The sequence below is a fragment of the Nycticebus coucang genome, chromosome 2, assembly GCF_027406575.1.
Source record: "Nycticebus coucang isolate mNycCou1 chromosome 2, mNycCou1.pri, whole genome shotgun sequence".
Taxonomy (NCBI): Eukaryota; Metazoa; Chordata; class Mammalia; order Primates; family Lorisidae; genus Nycticebus; species Nycticebus coucang.
Window position 1 is genome coordinate 25,525,836 of NC_069781.1, and position 23,491 is coordinate 25,549,326.

The 23,491-nt window shown below is 39.1% G+C and overlaps 1 protein-coding gene across 1 annotated transcript in view; it reads left to right on the top strand.

Moving 5' to 3' along the window:
* PTBP3 (polypyrimidine tract binding protein 3) overlaps positions 1–23,491 on the top strand; it is a 109,339-nt gene that overhangs the window by 13,705 nt on the left and 72,143 nt on the right. The window contains 1 exon segment of the mRNA XM_053565819.1: positions 19,112–19,196. Within this exon segment, the coding sequence (XP_053421794.1) occupies positions 19,112–19,196 (85 nt within the window).

A 23,491-nucleotide genomic window follows, 5' to 3' on the forward strand; every position in this document is an offset into this window, starting at 1 on the left:
AATTAAGCATTTTTTAATGTGTCTGTTGGCCATGTGTATGTCTTTTGAGAGATGTCTACCTAGGTCATTTGCTTATTTTTTAATTAGGCTATTTGTTTTTTTGCTATTAAGTTCATTATATGTTTTGGATAATAACTTATTGGATGTATGGTTCGCAAATATTTTCTCCCATTCTGTAGGTCGTCTCATCACTCTGCAAATTTTTGTTTCCTTTGCTGTGCAGAGGCTTTTTAGTTTATGTAATCCTGCTTGTCTATTTTTGCTTTTGTGGTCATATCCAAAATATCATTGCCCAAGCTAATGTCATAGAGCTTTCCCCCTGTTTTCTTTTAGTAGTAGTTCTATAGTTTCAAGTCTTGCATTTGAGTCTTTAATTCATTTTGAGATTTTTTTTAATATGGTATGAGATAAGAATCTAATTTCATTCTGACATTTTTTAGGAATGCAGGCTTATTACTGAGCGGGATGTCCCTTGCTCTGCGTTTCTTTTCCTTCGTAGCTAGATTTAGGTTTGTATTTTTGGCAGAAGTACCACAAAAGTGATGTTTTTAATTTGTCCTATTACTTGTGATATTAGCTTCGATCACTGTGCTGGCTCAGTTTTCCACTACAAATTTACTATTTTTCCCTAAGTAGTTTGTGGAGTGATACTTTGAGACCACACTTAAACTTTTACTGTTACTTTTAGCATCTACTGATGATTCTTCCTGAATGAGTTGTTAAAATGATAGTTGTGGCTGGGTGGGATCACTCACAACTATAATCCTAGCAATTTGGAAGCTGAAGTGGGACAGTTGCTTGAGGCCAGGTGTTTGAGACCAGCCTGAACAACATTGCAAGAACCTCATAGCTACAAAAAATTTTTTTAAATTAGCCAAGTGTGGTGGCATGAGCCTGTAGTAACTATCCAGGAAGCAGAGGCAGGATTGCCTGAGCCAGGAGTTCACAGTTATACTGAGCTATGATTGCACCACTATACTCTAGCTTGGGTGACAGAGCAAGAACCTTGTCTCCTCAGGAAAAAAGAAGTTGCAAAGTGGTGATTTTCTAATTTTAGTTTTGGAATTAAGATTACATTAACTTAATATGAACTGGGAAATCATATTTTATGAAATAACTTTTTCTGGAAAGTTGGTTAACCTCACCATCTGGGTCTGAGTTGTTTTTTTGGAGGTGAATGATGGAAAGATGAATGGTCTTACCATGTTTAATTCTTTCTTTGTCTTTTTTATTTTTTTTTGAAACAGCGTCTTGGTATGTTGCTGTGTTGTCCTGACTGGTTTTGGAAAGCCTAGGCTCAAGTAATCCTTTCATTCCAGCCTCCCAAGTAGCTGAGACTACAGGTGTGCACCACCATGCCTGGCTGTTTTTAATTCTTCTTCTTTTTTTTTTTTTTTTGAGACAGAATCTCTTTCCTTGTGGCTAGAGTGCAGTGGTGTCATCATAGCTAACTGCAACTGCAAACTCCTGGGCTTAAGGGATCTTCCTGACTTTGCCTCCTAAGTAGCTGGTACCGTAGGTGGGTGCCACCATGCCCAGCTGATTTTTCTATTTTTTTGTAGAGATGGGGTCTTACAGTTGCTTAGGCTGGTCTGGAACTTCTGAGCTCAAGCAATCCTCCTATCTTGGCCTCCCAAAGTGCTAGTGTTATAGGCTTGAGCCACCACACGGAGGTATTTTCTCTCATACTAATTTTTGTGTTTTCTGTTTTTCTAGGAGTACATTCATTTCATTATTAATTTATTAAATTTATTCTAATCCAGGCCAGGCTCAGTGGCTCATGATTGACCTAGATTATTAGTTTTTAAAATTTAATTGCCAAATGTAATTTATCATTTTGTTATTGTTTCTAATTTTTTTTTTTTTTAGACAGAGTCTCATTATGTCACCTTTGGTAGAGTGCTGTGCTGTCATAGCTCACAGCAACCTCAAACTCTTGGGCTCAAGCAATCCTCATGCTTCAGCCTCCTGAGTAGCTGGGACTACAGGAACTCACCACAACGCCCAGCTATTTTTTTAGATTGGAGTCTCACTCTTGCTCAGGGAGCTCTCCTGAGCTCAAGCATTCCACCTGCCTTGGCCTCCCAGAATGCTAAGATTGTAGATGTGAGCCACCATGCCTGGCCCCCCCAAAGTTTTTTAACGTGTACCTTTGTGTGACAAATCTGGTTTGTTTTTTATTCCTGAAAATATTTTTTTTTTACACAGGAGTGTAAGGAAAAATAAAAAGCAATTAAAAGTCTCATGGAGGAGGCAGAACATCTGGAATCCCAGCACTTTGGGAGGCTGGGCTGGTAGCGTCACTTGAGGCCAGGAGTTTAAGACCAGCCTGGACAACATAACAATCCCTTCAGGAGTTGTAGGCTGTAGTGAGCTGTGATCACATCATTGCAGTCCAGCCTGGGCAATAGCATAGGACCCTGTCTCAGAAAAAAAAACAAAGGCAGGGTGGTTCATGCCTGTAATCCTAGCAGTTTGGGAGGCCAAGGTGGGTGGATTGCCTGAGCTCAGGAGTTCCAGACCAGCCTGAGCAGGAGTGAGTCCCATTCTCTACTAAAAATAGAAAAAGTACCTGTACATTGTGGTGGGTGCCTGTAGTCCCAGCTGTTCGGGAGGCTGAGGTAAGAGGATCGCTTGAGCCTAAGAGACTGAGGTTGCTGTGAGCAATGATGACTCTGTGGCACTCAATCCAGGGCAACAGAATAAGACTCTGTCTCAAAAAAAAAAAAAAAAGTCATGATAAACAAAAATAACTAATTAGATAAGAAAATCGTGGTCATACTATTAATTAAATTAGGATGTGGTGTAATGTTAAACAATTAATGAGAATGTAAGAAAGAATCCATTTGACCTTGATTCTCAGAACAGTTTTTTCCAAGTGGTCCTAAGGTTATAACATGGGACCATAGAGTTAAAAAAAGTGAAGCATGCTAGTATGTTTCCTTGAACAATGTTTACATAGTTATAAAGATGTAAATACTGTTTATTGATTTTCTTTTTTTTTTTCTGAGGCAGAGTTTCTTGTTGCCTTTGGTAGAGTGCCTTGGCATCACAGCTCACAGCAAGCTCAAACTCTTGGGCTTAAGTGATTCTCTGGCCTCAACCTCCAAAGTAGCGGGGACTACAGGCACCCACCACAATGCCCAACTATTTTTTTGTTGTTGCAGTTGTCATTATTGTTTAGCTAGCCCCGGCTGGGTTCGAACCCATCAGCCTCAGTGCATGTGGCTGGTGCTGTAACCACTGTGCTATAGGCGCTGAGCCTGCTATTGATTTTGAATTTTGAGTTAGCCTTTGGACAGGTCATGAGCGGACAAACCCCAGAATTTTGCAGGGTAGAATGAAACAACTATAAAGATAAAAGTGAAGCTGGTAGGAAAAAGGGGGTGGAAAAGAGATTACTAGCACTAATAGCTTTTTCAGAATGGAGAATCTAGAGGTAATGTTGAATTGACAAGGTAAACTATGAAATGTATTATTAAAGGCTCAGCACCTGTAGCTCAGTGGTTAGGGTGCTGGCCACATACACCAAGGCAGGCAGGTTCAAACCTGGCCTGGGCCTGCTAAACAACAATGACAACTGCAACAAAAAAATAGCCAGGCATGGTGGGAAGGTGCCTGTAGTCCCAGCTATGTAGGTTAAGCCCAAGAGTTTGAGGTTGCTGTAAGCTGTGACGCCATTGCACTCTACTGAGGGCGACATAGATTCTGTCTCCAAAAAAAAAAAAAAAAAGTATTATTAAAGTTCAAAGGTACTTACAGAACAGTTAAAGTTATAGCATATATTTCAAACCTTGAGAGGACAGGGAAAGGAGGAAGTATAAGAGATAAATTGTGTTTTCATATTAGAGATCAGTTCATTTATTTTTAGAGTTGATAACTCAAAAATAGTGGTATAAGCATATTATCTGGGGGCATGGAGACAACCATTGGCATAAATGAGAACTGTTGGCATTGGGGTGGAGAGATTTGCTTTTATCATGTAAACTCTCCTGTAATGTTTGATTTATTATAGTATATGTAAATAAAAGTTGAAATAATAGAAGTAATTAAACGTAAAACAAAGTCAACTATCTGTATATAGAGTACTCTCTAAGCCTACTCAGCCTTGTCCTCATTCCCCTTCGTTCCCCCAAATGTAACCATTTAATTTTTTTTATCCTTCTTGTACCTTTTTTAATGCAAGTAAAGACAAAAGACATGTATTTTTCTTCCCCTTCTTATATAAAAGGCAGCATAGTTATGGAAGCTGTTCTATTACTTTGATTTTTCAGCAATACATAGGGAATTTTACTCAAAGTCTCCTCTTCAATTATTATTATTATTATTTTTTTTTTTTGAGACAGAGCCTCAAGCTATCCCCCAGGGTGGAGTGATATGGCATCACAGCTTACAGCAATCTCCCAACTCCTGGGCTTAAGCGATTCTCTTGCCTCAGCCTCCTGAATAGCTAGGACTACAGGCGCCTGCCACAATGGTGTAGTTGGCTGTAGCTGTAGCTATTTTTTGGCTGTAGTTGTCATTGTTGTTTGGCACACCCAGGCTGGATTCGAACCCGCCAGCTCAGGTGTATATGGCTGGCGCCTTATCTACTTGAGTCACAGGCGCCAAGCCTGTATTTTCCTATAATCTTATAATACTTTTTTTTTCTTTCTTTTCTTTTTTTTTTTGGCTGTGGCTGGGTTTGAACCCGCCGCCTCCAGCATATGGGGCCAGGGCCCTACTCCTTTGAGCCACAGGCACCGCCCACTTTTTTTTGCTTTTTCTGAGACAGTCTCACAGTGTCACCCTCAGTAGAGTGCTGTGGTGTTATAACTCATAGCAACCTCCAACTCTTGAGCTTAAGGGATTCTCTTGCCTCAGCCTCACAAGTAGCTGGGACTACAGGTGCCCACCATAACACCCGGCTATTTTTTTGTTGTAGTTGTCATTGTTGTTTAGCAGTCCCGGGCTGGGTTCGAACCTGCCTGCCTTGGTGTATGTGGCCAGCTCCCTAACCACTGAGATATGGGCACCGAGCCATAATCCTTGTATTATTATTGTTTACACTTAGATCTTGATTCGTGGGCTTTATTCTAGTGTGTGGTGTGAGGTATTAAAGTCAATTTTATCATTTTCCAAATGGCTACACAGTTGTTCAAATACTATTTATTATAAGGAGCATTTTAAAATGTAAATTCGTGATACACTTTAATACTTTGAGCTGTTGTTAGTATTGTGTCATAACCATGGATGTAAGACCTTAATTATTCTAATTGCCTATTAATTTCAGATAGCATTCAGCAGGCATAGCCAGGCATTTGTGGCAGGCTTCTGTAGTCCCAGCTAATTGGGAGGCTGAGACAAGAAAATCATTTGAGCCCAAGAGTTTGAGCTGTGACCCATGGTACTGTCAAAGGTGACAGAGTGAGGCTCTGTCTCAAAAAAAAAAAAAAAATCACCAGACATAGGGACTGGAGGAGGAAAGGAAATTTCTTTTAAAATAATATTAGCTTTCAGGTCTTCTATGTGTATTTCTTCATGTAATGTAATCCTTACTGCAATACTATGAGGAAGATATCTTTTTTTTCCTCCATTTCAGATGAAGAAATGGAGCTACAAAGAGACCAAATAACTATCACACAGTAAGTTACAGAAGCAGGATTTGAATCCAGAGGTCAGATTTTATAGCCTGTTGTATTGAACCCTGTGAGCAACCCTATATCCTGTGTCTGATCTAGGGAGGCAGCATCTTTTCCACCTTCTCAAATCTATTGCTGATTGGGCATTGTAGCAACAGCAGTAGCTGTGGAAATAGAACCTTAACTTTAAGGAAGTAATGTGTGGGTTCCAGTCTTACCAGATAACTACAAGAAAAATTGACTTGGTTGGTCTTTTGGGTTTGGCAAGTGTGCAGAAAAGAGTTGATGTAACAGGCTTGAGACTGCTAGCCTTGGAAAGGCTGCTTGTTTAAGGTTGGTGTGGGGGAGCTTAGCAACTTGGCTGCTAAACAGTTTTTTCTACATTGAGATGGACCTTTCTTTAAATGATAATATAACTATGTTTGATAGTTTATGATTTCTTTCTGAAAATCTGGAATTTTGGTGCATACTAGGCAGAGGGTGCCTTTGTGACCATCCCTATTAAAAGCTCCAAGTACTAAAATCTAATGAGCTTCCTTCACCCGAAACATTTTGTATGTATTGTAACAATGCGTAGCTGGAGGAATTCAGTGTATCCTGTGTGACTCCACTGGGAGAGGACTCTTGGAAGCTTGTGCCTGGTTTCTTCTAGACCTTACCCCATGTGCCTTTTTCTTTGCTGATTTTTGGTTTGTATTCTGCTACTGTAATAAATCTTGGCCTTGAATACAATTATATGCCATGTCTCATGAGTCCTTCTAGGGCAGTGGTTCTCAACCTTCCTAATGCCGCAACCCTTTAATACAGTTAAAAGGGGTCACGGCCCACAGGTTGAGAACTGCTGTTCTAGGGAATTACTGAGTCTGATGTGGTCTTGGGCTCATTCTGGACGCTGACTGTGTTGACTGTCATTTGGGCGATGGGGACGTGTATGTGCGTGCCTGTGCTTAAGCGAGAGAGAATGAGTATATGAATGAATATATAGAATTTGAAAACCCAAAACTTTGAGATGTTAGAAGCAACAATAGCTGAGACTAGCACCAGCGAAGTTTCCTCCCTTTCATACAGAGAGAATACTGGCAGAATGACAATAGTTTGTGCTCAGTTACTATTACAGACAGTAACTTGATTCAACAGCTGTACTGCCAATGAGGATATGTTGGAGCAACATCAGCAACCATCAGTAAGGAGCAGTAGTAGCTGGTGCAAGTTAGATCATTTCACTTCTTCAAAACCCTTTGTTCCTGATTTTGCTCAGATTGAGATTTTTTTTTTTTCTAAGACAAAGTCTTACTCTGTTGCCCTGGATAGAGTGCCTCAAAGTCATCAAGTGATACTCTTGCTTCAGCTGCCAGAGTAGCTGAGACTATACGTGTCCACCATAATGCTTGGCTAATTTTTCTTTCCTTATTTTTCTTTTTTTTTTGGCCAGGGCTGGGTTTGAACCCAGCATATGGGGCCAGCGCCTCATTTTTCTATTTTTATAATTTAAAAATTTTTTTTTAGTTTTTTTTTTTTTTTTTTTTTTAATTTCAGCCTGCTTGTTCATTCGTCTTCGTTTGAAATACTTTTTTTGTTGTTGTTCATTTTCTTCTTCCTCTGGCGATGCTCTTTCTTGTTGCCTCTCCAATAGCTGGGATTACAGACGCCCACCACAATGTCCGGCTCTTTGATGTTAGTAGAGAACGGGTCTTACGCTGGCTCACTGCTGCTCATAATGGTCTCGAACCTCTGAGCTCAGGCAATCCACCCGCCTTGGCCTCCCACAGTGCTGGGACTACAGGAGTGAGCCACCACGCCCGGCCTAATTTTTCCATTTTTAATAGAGACCAAGTCTTGCTCTTGCTCTTGCTCAGGCTGGGCTTGAACTCCTGAGAGTCTCAAGCATTTCACCTACCTCAGCCTCCCAGAGTGCTAGGATAACAGATGTGAGCCTCCACACCTGGCCCAAATTAAGATTCTTTAGAATGGCCTTTAAGGCCCACATTGCTGTATGACACAACCTTCTAATCTCTTCTCCTGCTCACTCTCTCCCAGCCATAATTGCCTCCTCACTGTTTTCTAGAACATGCAAGGTATTCTAGTTCAGTTTCCTCTACCTACGGTATAAATCTCTCAGATATCCACATAGCTTACTCTTTATGTCTTACTAAGACTTTGCTTAAATAAGATTTTTTTTCTTAAATTTTACCTTGACTGCCCTATTTAATATTGTATTTCCTCTCTCCACCTCTGGCATTCCTGATCCTCTTTATCCTACTTTTTAAAAAGCACTTATTACTTTGAAACACCACATAATTTATTTACTGACATTTAGCTGTTTCTTTCTATAAGATAAGCTCCATTATGGTAATGGCAGGGATTTCTTTTTTTTTTTTTTTTTGTAGAGACAGAGTCTCACTGTACCGCCTTCAGGTAGAGTGCCATGGCGTCACACGGCTCACAGCAACCTCTAACTCTGGGCTTACGCGATTCTCTTGCCTCAGCCTCCCAAGCAGCTGAGACTACAGGCACCCGCCACAACGCCCGGCTATTTTTAATGGCAGGGATTTCTATTCCGTGATTTTCCCCAGTGGTTAAAGGTCTGGTACATAAGTTGGCTCAGTAAATATTTGTTGAATTTGTTAAATTACTGAATATTATTGCCGAGTCATTTATACATACTGATTTTAATATGTATGGGCTATGCCTGTATAGTAGGAATTGAATGAATATTCAGTGAATGGCATTTTGGTTGCATGTCACAAATTAGAAGGCTTTTCAGAAGAATAATTTGCTAGTCATTGAAGTATTATTTTGTTGTTAAGATGCCCATATAAAACAAAGGCAGTCAAAATCATTTTATTGAAACTGTATCATAAACGGGGATTTTAAATATTGCCCCAGCTGCATGTTTGAAGAGTTTCTACCATCTTCAAGGACTTTTTTATTGTCACCATTCTAAAATCTCAACAGCAGCAGCCTTGGAAAGAAAAAAGTCACAAATAAACAATTTGATAACTGTTCTTTAGGAAATATGTTTAGAGATAATCACACTCACTAAGTAGATGTAGGGTGTTGAGGGGGCCACAGTGTAGGTGAGGATATGATCTCAGAGTGATTTGTAAGGGTCATTTGGTTGAGTTCCAACTATTGAGTCTTTGGGGTCTAGATGTATTTACAATTATAGGAGGCTGTGGAAGGGTGAATGTTAACAAAAGGCTAAATGTTCAAGAAAACCTTTGAGTTTCATGTAGTGCCACACAATTAATCTGAAACCCTCAATAAATATCTGTTTATTCCCTTGCCTCTATAGTTATTCATTTTTTAAGTCAAAAATTTTGTACAAAACAATGTAGCAGGTTCTGTGGAGGAATATGTAAAGATGAGTAATCAGGAGACTATAATCAGCAAGTATATGTATATATTGTATGGTGAGACTTTCTGTTCTGGGAGGTGTTTGCACTGGTCACCAGACCATCTGCTAGAAATTTTTCCTTGGCTCAGGGTTGGACCTGGGTATTTATTGTAGTATTTAAGATCCTATTAGATAAAAAAAAGTTTTGGGATCCTGGAAAATTGTGAAGTAGTATTTTTTTTTTTTTTGGCCAGGGCTGGGTTTGAACCCATTACCTCTGGCATATGGGACTGGCGCCCTACCCCTTTGAGCCACAGGCACCACCATGAAGTAGTATTTTGATAGCCTCCTTTTTCATAGTCAATAGTATCTTGATAAACCTAAACAAATGATATTCTTGAGTTTCATATGCATTTCAGGTGTGTGATCTGAAGTATACCCATGAGTTAATGGTTTATTTTCAGAATTTTCTTTACATGTTACTTCAGTGGCTGTTGCTCAGTTATGTTGATTGCCTTTTATCATATTAAAACTATCACTTTAATGCTAAATAAAACCAAGTCCATTAAATTTACAATGAAACACTTTATTTGTGCTGCTTAATTACGTTATTTGTTTGATTTGTTGGCCCTCTGAATAATTCTTCAACTGGAGAGAACTTCAATAATTCATACTTGAGGCAGTGAAACCGATTGGTGTGTTGTCTTAGCCAGAGAGCTAATTAAGTCCACAGAACAACTGCTGGATTTATATAAATTTACCGTATATTTCTAAGGAGTTGATCCAGTGGTGTTTGTTCACTTTAAAACTCTACCCCCCAGGCTTGGTGCCTACAGCTCAGCGGGGCCGGGGCGCTGGCCACATGAACCGGGGCTGGTGGGTTCGAACCTGGCCTGGGCCTGCCAAACAACAATGACAACTACAACAACAACAGAAAAAGCTGGGCGTTGTGGAAGGCACCTATACTCCCAGCTCCTTAGGAGGCGGAGGCAAGAGAATTGCTTAAGGCCAACAGTTTGGGGCTGTGAGTTATGATGCTATAGTACTCTACTGAGGGTGACAATAGTGAGCTGTGTCTCTCCCCCCCCCCAAAAAAAAACCAACAACCACCCTACCCCCAGCCCCAGTGTCTTCATTTTTTAAAATGTATTTATTGTTCAGGAGGCGGTGGGGGGTGGGGGGCTTATTGTGTTAGCTGAGCTTGAACTTCTGGGCTCAAGTAATCCTCCCACCTCAGTCTCACTGCCAACCCATCTGGGTCTTTTTTTTTTTTTTTTTTTTTGAGACAGGGTGTTACTCTGTTACCTAGGCTGGAATGCTGTGGAATCCTCATAGCTCACTGCATCCTCTAACTCTTGGGTTCATGCATCCTCCCTCCTCAGCCTCCTGAGTAGTTGGGATTATAGACCGTGTGTCACTATACCCAGCTAATTCTTTTCTTTTTTTAAGTTATAGTTTGGTTTCACTATGTTGTTGCCTAGGATGGTCTCAAACTCCTGACTTTAAGTGACTGTCCTACCTTAGCCTCCAGAGTGTTGGGATTATAGGCATAAGCCACTGTGCACGGCCTTCCTTCATTTTTTTTTTTTTTTTTTGTAGAGACAGAGTCTCACCCCATGGCCCTCAGTAGAGTGCCGTGGCCCCACACAGCTCACAGCAACCTCCAACTCCTGGGCCCAAGCGATTCTCTTGCCTCGGCCTCCCGAGTAGCCGGGACCACAGGCACCCACCACAACCCCCGGCCACCTTTTGGCTGCAGTCTGGCCGGGGCCGGGTCTGAACCCGCCACCCTCGGTACATGGGGCCGGCGCCCCACCAACTGAGCCACAGCCGCTGCCCCTTCCTTCATTTTTTTATTGTCTTCTAATTTACTTGATCATCTTCCATTCTGCCCTTAAACCATAATCTCTCATCATAGCAGCCAAACCTTACAAGAGAGGGATTCAATTTTACCTAGGTCTTCATTGTTTCTCCTTTGCTATAGTGGAGAATTGCTTTCTAGACACTTAGAACAAAATACATATATTTTTTATTGATGGGGATTCATTGAGGGTACAAAGATCCAGGTTATACTAATTGCCTTTGTCAGGCAAAGTCCCACTTATAAATGTGTTGTTCTTCCAGGAAATAAATATTAAGTATAATTTTTAGAAATTTTTTTTGTATGTGTATTGTACTGAAGTAGTCTATAATTATGTGTAGTGATAATGTTTTCAGGAGAAAGAAGTTATGTGTAGGAAAGAAAAGTTTTTTTTAATTAAAAAGAATGTTTAGTAATAGAGAACTAATATTATTCTGTTTTACTCATGTTTTATAAAGTTTTACAAAGTGATATGACTCTTGGTTTTAAGCTTTATAATATCAAAAGAACCTTTTTTCCTCTGAGTTGAAAATGAATTCTTGGAAAAAAGCTCAGCCATTAAGTTTTTGTTATCAGAATATTTTTTATGATTATATTTTTAGAAGTAAGTTCTTCTCTTTGTCATTTGTTTATAATATTCTGAAATTATTAGGGGAAAATATTACAATTACTTGAGAAATGTCTTGTTTATTCTATATGATCATGATAAACCAACCTTGGATGGAAAACAGAATTTCCAGATATGTAGCTTCATGATCTTGTATTTTAATTGTCCTTGCCATGTAAATAAGGTAATAAAAATATCTATTTTAACATTTCTTTTGATACTACAGAATTCCTCTTTACTTAGGCATTATTTTAGGTTTGTCTTTACTAAAGCTTTTTCTTGTTGTTATTAAAATATACTTGAAGTAGAATTATTGAGCATAAGTGTTTATTTAGAAGACTTTTTTCTGGGCGGTGCCTGTGGCTCAAGGAGTAGGTCGCCAGTCCCATATTCTGGAGGTATAACCCAGCCCCGGCCAAAAACCACAAAAAAAAAAAATATATATATATATATATTCTCTAAGAAGACTTTTTTCGGTTTTCCTCATTTCATTGTTATGACACTTTATATTTTTAATATGACAGTTAAGATGTTGCATTAATGTAAGATATATAAATTTAAGTTAATTTTCTGGGCTTTGTACTTGAATATTTGGTCACATTTTCAGATTAAAATATTTTTATTGTTGGAAGTCCAGTAGGAATTAAAAGATTAGGTTTTTAAAAACTATTAAACAAATGAATAATTTTATTGTATTTATTCTATTGATTCATCATTTAACCATGTGAGGAATTAAGCCAAATGTGAAGTTATGGAACACAGTCCACACAAGTTGCCCTCACATCTGACACTATTTGAAAGTCTGGGAGATTCCCAAAGCTACCCTCAGATCTGATAAATTGCTCAAAGGACTCACAGAATTCACTGAAAGCCATTACACTCAGGACATAGTTTACTACAAGGAAAGGATACGGATTAAAATCAGCCAAGGGGAGAAATGCCTGAGGTAGAGTCCTGACCTGAGCTTTTGTTCTCTCTCCATGGACACATAACTTTCCCAGGACAGTGTGGCTGCAAGCATGAGTATTATCAGCCAGCAAAGCTGCCCAAGCTGAGCCTTGGTGTTTACAGTTTTTATTGGGACTCCATTATGCAGGCATACTAAATGCTTGCTAGTCTCGTCTCCAGCCCTTCCAGGCCACAGCCCCCTGCACCAAAGATCATAGTGTTGATCTTTCTGGTGTGGCTAGCCACTACCCTAAGACTGACCCAAGGCCCCTGTCCTCTCAGGCATGACATTCCAAGGACTTAGAGATTGACTCCAGGAAGGAGAGGGCCAAAGCCACACCTCTGTTGGGCAAGGCTAAATTCTTTTGCTGTACAAACTCTGAGTCATATTAAAATGAGGTGGTCATGTGCTAAGTTTAAAAAACTTTGAAAGACCTCTGTAGAAATAAAAATTCTTCTTAGTAGTCACTTGTATTGCAGTAGTAACTTGACATTAGCCTTCATTGTTCTACAGGGATTTGAGATTTCTTTCTTTTTTTAGACAGAATCTCACTATGTCTCCCTGGGTAGAGTGCCATAGCATCACAGCTCACGGCAACCTCAAATTCTTGGGCTTAAGCGGTTCTTTTGCCTCAGCCTCCCAAGCAGCTGGGACTACAGGCACCCGCCACAATGCCCGGCTGTTTTTTGTTGTGGTTGCATTTGGTTAGCTGGCCCGGGCCAGGCTCGAACCCGCGTCCCTCGGTGCACATGGCTGGCTCTGTAACCATTGTGCTACAGGCACCGAGCTGGGGTTTGAGATTTCCTGAAGTTTTACCTTTCATTCAACAAGGAAAAATCTCTTTCACTTCTGAATATTTATTCTATGGATAAAATACAAAATCTGGGGGAAATGCTATATTCAGGAGTTATTGCAGCATAATCTATATAAATGAGTCAGAAGTAATACCAATATATGTATGTAAGAATAGGGGAATAGTTGAGGATGCCAATATAGCATTTTAATGATCTATTAAAAATAATTGTGACAAAGACTGTGTAACAACATGGAAAAGGCTCAAAAAAAAAGAGAAGAGTTTATTATATAATATGTAAAAGTTATTACTTTTACATATTATATAATGGTTTTATTATTTATTGGTTTTAAAGTAAATTTAATAAAAAATCACATCTCCTATGAATTTGTATGAGAGGAGGACCTTTTGGAGGAGTGGTTAGGATAGTAAGGTGGCAATTCCTTTTAAAACATGAAAGTTTCCTTCTTTTTTTTTTTTTTTTGAGACAATCTCAGGCTGTTGACCTGTATAGAGTGCTGTGGCAACATCATAGCTCGCAGCAACCTCTAACTCTTGGGCTCAAGCAGTCCTCTTGCCTCACTTTTTTGTATTTTTAGTAGAGATTGGAGTCTTGCTCTGACCTCAGGCAATCCACCCTCGTCAGAGTGCTAGGATTACAGGCAATGAGCCATGGCGCCCATTCTGAAAGTTTACTTTCTTGAAAGAATCTCTGTAAATTTTAGGCAATTGCTGTCCCATATTAATTGCATTGAATACGTGTAACTGTTGTTACATTAGCTTTTGAAAAGCACTGGTAATGAGTAATTTTTTGCCAGTGTTTAATTAGACCTATGTTTTAGAAATATTTATCTTCAGAGCAACCCGTAAGAGTGGATATCATTATGATCCACTTTTTACAAATAAGCAAACTGAGTCTTAGATTAAATAATTTATAGTATAAGTTTGTGGAGTCTGAATTCAAACTTAGACCTAGTCTACTCTAAGACTACCTTTATAACTATACTACTCTGCCTTTGTCATTACATCCTCTGTTTATAGTAGCTCTCAATTGACTATATATTACAGTCAGCTCTAGAGCTTTGGAAATATGTAGATTCCTAGACTCCAACCTAGACCTACTCATTGAGAATCTCTGGGGTGGGACCTATATTATAGTATTTGTTTTTAAATTGGATGTGCAAGTGTCATATGCAGCTAAGGCAGAGGGACATTATATTGTACCTGATATGATTGCTTCAGGCTATGGAGGAATATAATATACTATAAGGCATGTGAATAGACCTCAAGGTAGCTGAAATGTTCGGGACCCAAAGATAAATGATTATTCTGAGGTGCAACATGAAAGAAAGGTGGAGTCCCAGTTTTTGCAGTTAAAATGGCTTTTATTCATCCTGGGTGCAGGTGGGGTGAGATTCCTGATCAGTAAGAAATCCACACGTGGGCTATGGCTATGGCAGATGGGGATTTAAAGGGTTAGAGAAGCTGGGATTGGTCTGTCTGCCACTTTCTGGGAGGGACATACACTCGATTCTTCCTGGGCAGGTCAGTTCTACCTGGACAGGTCAACCCTGTCAGTAGCTGAGAACTGCAAGTACATATTTGACAAAATTGTGATATTGATACCATAATTACACACATAGGAAAAACATTATGTGAACTGACCTAAAATTCTAGAACTATATACATTTTAATTATGAATTAAGTTGAACTTCTTTACTCTTGGATAGACAAATTTTTTTGTACATGTGGTTTTTGGCCAGGGCTGGGTTTGAACCTGCCACCTCCGGCGTATGGGACCAGCGCTCTACCCCTTTGAGCCACAGGCACTGCCCTTGGATAGACAGATTTTTAAGGATGTGGTGCCATTTTGTCTGTGTCCAGTAGGTAGGGTGGATACATAGCAAAGGGATAATGTTTGAGGCAGGAGAATAACATAAAAAGTGCAGAATAAATATGCTGTATTTGGGGATAATTATATGACAGGGGAATGTTACTGTGAGGAGGAGGTCTAGATTAGAAAGAGCTTTTAATTACCATCACAGTACATTTAGATTTGATTCAGCAAGCAACAGGGTCATTTCACGTTAATGGTTGATTGGAGGTTTATTTGGTGGGAAACTAGGTTAACAAAATTTATTGAATGAGATAGAAATAGGAAAGAAAAATGAGTGACTTCTCTTCCCACATTGAAACGGAAATGGTATGTGTGCGTTAAGAAGACTATATTTGGGTGGTGCTTGTGGCTCAAAGAAGTATGGCGCTGGCCCCATATGCTGGAGATGGTGGGTTCAAACCCAGCCCTGGCCAAAAACTGCAAAAAAAAAAAAGAACACTATAGTCAACTTTTTATATTCTTAGCTGGCAAACCTTACCTGTGGTAATTTAATGTCTTCTCTGGATGCCTTTCAGGAAATCTCAGGGGCCTTCAAGAAAGTGGTTTCCTGAACATTTCTTCGTTCTAGTTTTTTGACATCAAAATTAAATAAAGAGTTGGTTGCTCACGGCAGTTAACGTGTTTGGATAGTGGAAAGGTGTTTGCACTTTTGACTTCTTAATCGTTCTCTTTGAAATGCTTGACTTTGGGGCAGCGCCTGTGGCTCAGTGAGTAGGGCACGGGTCCCACATACAGAGGGTGGCAGGTTCAAACCCAGTCCCCGCCAAACTGCAACAAAAAATAGTCAGGCGTTGTGGCAGGTGCCTCTGGTCCCAGCTACTCAGGAGGCTGAGGCAAGAGAATCACCTAAGCCCAGGAGTTGAAGGTTGCTGTGAGCTGTGATGCCACAGCACTCTACCGAGGGCGACAAAGTGAGACTCTGTCTCTAAAAAAAAATAATAATGACTTTGGAGACAATGCATTAATCTTTCTCACCACTCTCTCTTTCAACTCCATTGGTAGATTTCTTATTTGCTTTTCTTTTGAGCTATCTTATCACTTTGTGTTTTTATTTAGGAAAAGATATTATGGTTTAAAAAATTTTTTTTCCTTTTTTTGAGATAGAGCCTCTACCCTGGGTAGAGTGCTATGGCATCACAGCTCACAGCAACCTCCAACTCCTGGGCTTAAGCGAGTCTCCTGTCTCCACCTCCCAAGTAGCTGGTACTATAGGCTCCCGCCACACGCCTGGCGCTATATATATATATTTTGTTGTTGTTGTTGTTGCAGCCATCATTGTTGTTTGGCGGGCCTGGGTTGGATTCAAACCTGCCAGCTCAGGTGTATGTGGCTGGCTTGAGCCACAGGCGCCAAGCCTTTTTTTTTTTCTTTTTTTCCATTTTACATAGTTATTTGCTCATAGTTCAAAGTTGTATAATATTTGTGTCTGTTGTCATCTTTTGTAATGTTTCCTTTCTTCCTTTTCCTTCCATATACATTCCCATAAGGAATTCATAGGGTTTTGTTTTGAATGTTGCTTATCTTTCAAGGAAAGACTTCTGGACCACCATTGTATCCATAATGTAGGGATGAGCTGTGGGAGGCTAGAGCACAGGGGTTTGTAATGACTCTGTTCTAAGATAGCAAGAAGACACTCAGGCCAGTGGGATATCTGTTGTCATAGATTTTTTTTTCTCTTTCTCTCTCTTTCTTTTTTTTACTTTATACTTTTGAAACAACTAGACATTCCTGGCAAGTTCTAAGGATTCTATACAAAGGTTCTGCATATCCTTCACAATGCCTATATATGTAGTTTGATCTCATTTTATTGCATGTGTAGATTCATGTATACCATCACCATGAGGATATAGAACTAATCTACCATCACAGAGATCTCCCTTATGGTGCCTTTTAATAATCGTATCCACCTACCACCTCTACCTGTCCATCCCTGCCTCTTGGTAACCACTAATGTGTTTCACATCTTTGTAATTTTGTCATTTCAAGAATGCTGTAAGTCAAATCATAGAGCATGTCATCTTTTGAGATTGCTAAGTGTACAATCCACCTATAATTAACATTTAGCTGCATTTTAAGTGCCATTTCTTTAAGCCTAGAAAAAGATAAAGTGACCTGCAAGTAGTTTCTAAGATCTAATTATGTAAAATTAACTTGATTTATAGATAGACACATATTAGTGCTAAATTCATTTATTTATAGTAGATACATCTGTTGGTAACATATTTTACCAAATTCCTCATATATAAATATTGTCTTATGCACATTACATTTTTGCTCCATTTAAAACTATAAAATTTTATCCTGGTATATCTGTAGGTAGCCAGCAAACTACAAAGTCTGTCCCAATTACCAGGCTACAGATCTTCATATCTCCCTCTCAGGTATTATCAGGAAGACCTGTGCTTTAAGTGAGGCTGCAGTTGTAATCTTTTGAGTAGAGATTTTCAGTTTTTTTTTCATCTCCATGCTTACTTGATTCTTTCCTCATTTTTTTCTCCTTAGAGATAGAATCTCACTCTGTCAGCGGGGCTCGAGTACAGAGATGTTATCATAGTTCACTGCAACATCTAATACCTGGGCTCAAGCAATCCTCCTGCCTCAGTCTCCCCAGTAGCTGGGACCATAGGCGAACACAACCATGCCCAGCTATTATTTTCTGTTTTCAGTAGACATGAGGTCTTGCTGTCACTCTACCTGGACTTAAAGTCCTGACTTCAGTGATCCTCCTGCCTTGGCCTCCCAGAGTGCTAGGATTATAGGATTGAGTGTTCTGGCTGATTTCTTCCCCCGTCCCAAGTTATATCTATAAACTTTTGGTAAAAGATCCAAAGGAAGTAATTTCTGAATGTTTAATACAGGAATTGTTCACATAGTTGTATTTTTATTAGGCAAAACAAATTGGCTTGTTTTTCTTCAGCAGCGGCTAACGTGATTCAGTGCAAAGTGCTACTTACATTAAATGTTGGCTGTAGCATTATTGCTGTTCTAACATTTGTAGTATTGTCTGGTGTTAAGTTTTATTATCCAGTGGGCTAAAATGCTTATTCTTGGAAATTGACTGATTAAGCTAAACAAATAGCACCATTTCAAATAGGTGGAGTTTAACCTTGTACATGGTATTTGTCTTTCCTAAAAGTAAACTTTTAAATCTTGGTAGTAGATTTTATGGTTACAATGAAAGTCTTTTCTGACTTTCCTTTTAGTATAGACACTTCAGATTTGGAATTTGATTAAAACTCTTTTCAAAAAAAAAAAAAAAAACTTTTCAGAAAAAAAGAGTAAATTATTTAAACAGTAGTTGTTTAAAAAGTAGTACACATTAAAGATCATTTTGAGGATTAATGGATAAAAAGATCACTGATTATAAAGAATTTGGCTAACAGAAGTAAATCGTGGCTGGGCACCATGGCTCGTGCCTGTAATCCTAGCACTCTGGGAGGCGGAGGTGGGTGGATTGCTTGAGGTCAGGAGTTTAAGACCAGCCTGAGCCTAGAGCGAGACCTCATCTCTAAAAAAATAGCCAGGTGTTGTGGTGGGCGCCTGTAGTCCCACCTACTTGGGAGGTTTGAGGCAAGAGAATTGCATAAGCCCAAGAGTTTGAGGTTGCTGTGAGCTATGACGCCATGGCACTCTACCAGTAGCGAGGAGGTGAGACTCTGTCTCAAAAAAAAAAAAAAAGAAGTAAACTGTGTCTGTGTACTACTTAAAAAAACACATTCTTGAGGGCTACATCAATTATTCACATGTAAATAACATACTAAAAAAAAAAATGCCAGAGGCATACACTTTGGTATTTCAAATATAACCTTTTGGGTTTAATCCAGAAGGTTTGCAAGATTATACCCTCCTGTCTGTGGTGGCATTTCTATTTTTTTAATAGGTAACAATCATGTGGAATGTGCAGTAATTTTTCCTTGTTATATAATTTACTTGTAACCTTTAGATTTTGTGATTCTTGGGGAATTCCCCCATTGTTGGCTTTTAATACTTATAGTAGTAAATACTGAAACCTATTTTATTAACTAAACATTGGTTTTGTTTTTCAGCGGGGATCTGATGAGCTTCTTTCTTCTGGCATCAATAACGGACCTTTTACCATGAGCAATTCTACTTCTTTTACAGGTGTGTATGGTGAGTTTAAATTTTTAAAAGATGTCTTCTGGGGCGGCGCCTGTGGCTCAGTGAGTAGGGCACTGGCCCCATATGCCGAGGGTGGTGGGTTCAAACCCAGCCCCGGCCAAAACTGCAACAACAACAAAAAAAAAGATGTCTTCTTTTCCTGTAGTTAAAATTTTTTTTTTTTTACAATGTTTTTTTTTTTTGAGACAGAGTCTCACTATGTCGCCCTTGGTAGAGTGCTGTGGCGTCACAGCTCACAGCAACCTCAAACTCTTGGGCTTAAGCTATTATCTTGCCTCAGTCTCCCAAGTAGCTGGGACTGCAGACACCCGCCACAATGCCTGACAATTTTTTTGTTGCAGTTGTCATTGTTGTTTAGCTGGCCCAGGCTGGGTTTGAACCCGCCAGCCTTGGTGCATGTGGCTGGCGCTGTAACCACTGTGCTACTGGGAGCCGAGCCTACAATGTTCTTACATTTCTTATTTTATGAACATGTTGAAGTGGCACTGTTTATAGCAAAAACTAAAACTTGTAGTTAAGTACTATATATTGTTTATGAAATGCTAGAAACAGTTCTTTATAAGGATACATTTGGATTTAATTTGATGATGCCCTTTTTGACTGATGTTCTTTGTGATACATAGTTGTGATATAAGTGCTGTCAGTAAGTTGGGGAACCCAGAACAATAGAGTTAAAGTTACAGATTTAAAAATTGTGTTGATAAGAATACAAAAGCAAGTATCTAATGAACTCAATACTAATACGAAATCAGTAGAGGAACAAATACACGCCCACACAAGAGAAAAACACAATTAAACTCAAGTGGGGGGGATAGGAGGTGAGGGAAGAGGGGAGGAGGGAGGAGGATTGGTGCACTCTCACCTAATAGGCACAATGTAAAGGTATATGGCACACCTCCTGGATGAGGGGCACAAGTACAATTTGTACTCTACCTCATGAACAATGTAATCTAATTGTACCTTCATATTAATGTAAAACTTAAAAAAAATTGTGTTGAATAATGATGGCCTTAGAATAGAAATAATAAAGCTGTAAGATCAGACAGTGTTTAAAAATTGAAATGTAAGTCATATACCATAAGGTAACACATGATTTAAAAATAAATGTTCTTAAAATTTGGTGGTTGTAAAATGAATTAGAGGAATGCACTGTTGGAAGGAGAGTGAGCAGTTAAGAGGTTATTGCTGTAATCCTATCTAGTAAGGGATGGTAACTGGCCCTCTGGCAGTGGTACTGTGATGGAGGGAATTGGAGAACTTATAGAAGGTAAAATTGATAGTAACTGATGATTAATTGAGCATTTGAATAAGGGATTTTATCAGTGACTTCCAGGTTTGGGACCTGAACTTGGATAATTGGATAGGTGAATGGTAGTGCCATTCATTTCTATTAGAGAATGTAGAAAGATCAGAGTTGGACAACACAGCAGGTTCAGCGTTCTATATAGAGTTTGAGGTTCCTCTGAAACATCCATGTGGAAATATCAGTGGTTTTAACGTCACTAGGGAAATTTAGTAGTCAGTATCATACACAGTTGACAACTGAAGCCATGAGAATAGAAGGTTTCAGAAAAGGTGTGATTTTTATGTGTATGTTTTTGGGGTTAAGTGAGTTATAGGGTGAGTGGCCCTCCCTTTCCAGACCATGGGATGACATGGTGTTTGGGACCATGTGGATGTAGGTATTTGGGAGGATAATAAACAGCCTGTCATGAGAACTCCTTGAGAGAAGTGGACCAGGTTCAGTTAAGGCAAAAAGATGAACACCAAAGGATACAAAACAGAAGATGTGTGGGACAAACAAATCTAGAGAGTAAAGGAGAAAAATTTGATCTGTTAAATTCATTCTGGTTTATTTCAGTGTAACTATTAATAATTTTTTAATGAAGTTGTTAAACTATACTGGATGCTGGAATAGTTGTTCTGAATCATAACTGTCTCAGGCACACTGGGACATAATGTCATTCTATTTAAGTGGGTTTTTTTTTTTTTTTAGACAGGGTCTCACACTGTTGCCTGGCTAGAATACGGTGAACATCATCACAGCTCACTGCAAACTCAAAACTTCTGGGCCCTGTGATCCTCCTGTTTTACTTCCCCACTACTCCCCGCTCCGGAGTAGCTGGGACTAGAGGCATGCATCATGATGCCCAGCTAATTTTTCTTTTATTTTGTAGAGACGGTCTTGCTCTTGCTCAGGCTGGTCTTCAACTCCTGATCTCAATTAATTTTCATACCTCAGCCTCCTAAAGTGCTAGGATTATAGACATGAGCCACCATAGCCGACCTAGGTGTTATTAATATAGCTTGGGAAAAATTCTTTTAGCTTGTTGTGAATATGTCTTCTTCCATGTGAACTGTAAATTATTTTGTCTAGCTCTGAAACAAAGAATCTCTCGTCCTCTAACCTTTACTCACAACATCTGAGGGATTCTGATTAGACTTATATTAAAGTTATATGTTAATATAAAATGTATTTTGTGGGCGGTGTCTGTGGCTCAACGGGTAGGGCGCTGGCCCCATATGCCGAGGGTGATGGGTTCAAACCCTGCCCCGGCCAAATTGCAACAACAACAAAAAAATAGCCGGGTGTTGTGGCGGATGCCTGTAGTCCCAGCTGCTCGGGAGGCTGAGGCAAGAGAATCGCCTAAGCCCAAGAGTTGGAGGTTGCTGTGAGCTGTGTGACGCCACAACACTCTACCAAGGGTGATAAAGTGAGACTCTGTCTCTACAAAAAATATATATATATATATTTTATGATTTTTCCATCTGGAAATACGACCTGTGATTCCATGTTTTTTTAGGTTTTATTTATGTCCATTGACAGTTATAAAAAGTTTCATACTTTATAAAACATATGATTTTTCCTTTTAAATTTAATCTTAGGAATTAATGGTAGAGAGTATTTTTTGTGTAGCTCAATATAATTCTTTCCATCTTCTTTAGTAACAGACTCTACTTTTTATCTGGGCACATTGCCATGCAGATTAAATGACTACTTTTCTATTCTTCCTTATAGCTACCCTGTTTCCCCGAAAATAAGACCTCCTTACAGGAAAGATAAGACGTCCCCTGAAAATAAGACCTAGCGCATCTTTGGGAGCACACCTTAAAATAAGACACTGTCTTATTTTCAGGGAAACAGGGTAGATGTGGTCATGTAATTACGTCCTAGCAAATGAGATGTAGGTAGAAGTGTTGTATAGAAGTATAGAACTGTTGGTGCATATCTGCATGGATATATTGTTTTCTCCTTTTTTTTTATATGAGACAGAGTCTCACTTATTAACCCTCAATAGAGTGCTGTGCTGTCACAGCTCACAGCAACCTCCAAACCTTGGCTTAGGCGATTGATTCTCTTGCCTCAGCCTCCCGAGTAGCTGGGATTACAGGCGCCCACCATGACGCCTGGCTATTTTTTTGTTGCAGTTTGGCCAGGGCTGGGTTTGAACCCACCACCCTCGGTATTTGGGGCCGGCACCTTACCCAGTGAACCACAGGCGCCACCCTTGTTTTCTCCTTTAAAAAAAAATTTTTTTTTAAATTGCCTGAGTGAGTTTGGGACCTTTTTTCCTAACAGATAGATTGAGTCTAATAACTTTGTATATCGCCATTCCAGATCTGGAATTCCTACATTTACACTTTACATGAGCAAAAAACTAACTTCCTAAGCAACTGCAACTGTTATGGCAAATATTAGTATTTACAGCTAAAATTAACTTAGTCTTTGTTACTATTATGAATGGGAATTTTTTTCCCTGTTCATTTGTAACTTGATACTGCTAGTACAGCGAACAGCAGTTGTTTTGTGTGTGTGTGTAGTTCAGTACAGTTCTTTTTATTTTGAATACTTCGTGCACAACTACAAAAATGTAGCAGTGTTTTATTAATCTTTTGAATTTTGTATCCAATGATGTACTTTCAAATATATGGATTATTTTATTAATTTGTTAAGTATTCCGTGGAACCTCCCCAAATAAGTTGACTAATAGTGGTAAATGTGACTATCTTTGTCTTTTTATTTTATTTATTTATTTATTTTTGCTTTGTTGTCTAAGCTGGATGGAGGGAGTACATGGCTGTAGCCTTGAACTCCTGGACAGATCTCTAGAACTTTTTCATCTTTCAAAACTGACTTTTATACCTATTTAACATTGTATCCTCATTTCTTCCTTTCTCTGCACCCTAGCAACCAGTATGTCTTTATGCCAGTAAAATACTATTTTAATTAGTGTATCTTTGTAATGTTTTGAAATTATGAAGTATGAGTCCTTCAGCATTGTTTT